The sequence below is a fragment of the Penaeus chinensis genome, chromosome 33 (assembly GCF_019202785.1).
Source record: "Penaeus chinensis breed Huanghai No. 1 chromosome 33, ASM1920278v2, whole genome shotgun sequence".
In the NCBI taxonomy this organism is placed as follows: domain Eukaryota; kingdom Metazoa; phylum Arthropoda; class Malacostraca; order Decapoda; family Penaeidae; genus Penaeus; species Penaeus chinensis.
The window spans coordinates 12201715-12202395 of record NC_061851.1 but is presented as its reverse complement, the minus strand read 5'-3'; the positions used below and the strand labels follow the sequence as shown (position 1 = coordinate 12202395).

General features: G+C 30.7%; 1 protein-coding gene across 2 annotated transcripts in view; it reads right to left on the bottom strand.

Annotated features, from left to right (window-relative positions):
* Positions 1-249: 249 nt before the first annotated feature.
* Positions 250-681, bottom strand: part of LOC125043139 (CDK5 and ABL1 enzyme substrate 2-like) — an 18695-nt gene continuing 18263 nt past the window's right edge. For both annotated transcript variants that reach the window (XM_047639105.1, XM_047639106.1), the window contains one exon: positions 250-681. This exon is cut by the window's right edge and continues 48 nt beyond it. In XM_047639105.1, coding sequence (XP_047495061.1) covers positions 589-681 — 93 coding nt within the window. In that variant the 3' untranslated portion in view covers positions 250-588.

The following is a 681-nucleotide window of genomic DNA, read 5'->3' as shown; positions in this document are numbered from 1 at the left end:
ATTCTTCATGCTGGATTAAAACTTGAGTAATTTTTCTTTCAGTCTTCCTTGGGAATAAATAGAACAATACCAATAGATGATACAGATGCTGACAGTTATCATGAGAACAATAACATAATAACTGGAATGAATTGCAATAAAAAAGTTCAAAATGAGAATAACAATCATAATGACATAAGAAATGGTGTAATAATTATAAATATAATATTAAGATAATAAGAATAAGAATAAGGAAAAGAATAATGATAATAATGATAAGATAATAATAATAATAATAATAATAATAATAATAATAATAATAATAATAACAACACCAACAACAGCAAGGATAAAACTAATAAATTTCATATTATTATCAACATAAAAACAACTTACTCTCAGCTACAATTATCTAGCATACACTCACAGTAGAAAAAAAAAAAAAAAAAAAAAAGACAGAAACAACAGGAGCAAACAAATCCCAAAAACTATATACCTTCAAGTGCTATAAGAAGCCAAGCCATAGTTTTTCCACCACCCACTAATGATACGACACTTTCTGGCAGATCATCACAAGGTATGCGAATAATTGACGTCGCGGTATTTTCGTCAGGACTCAAACAGCAGCCGTTGATAGTGTGGATTCACATGCCAGGTGGGGAGGTGGAGCCCAAATTCCAGGGCCACTAGGGCTGCAAATTC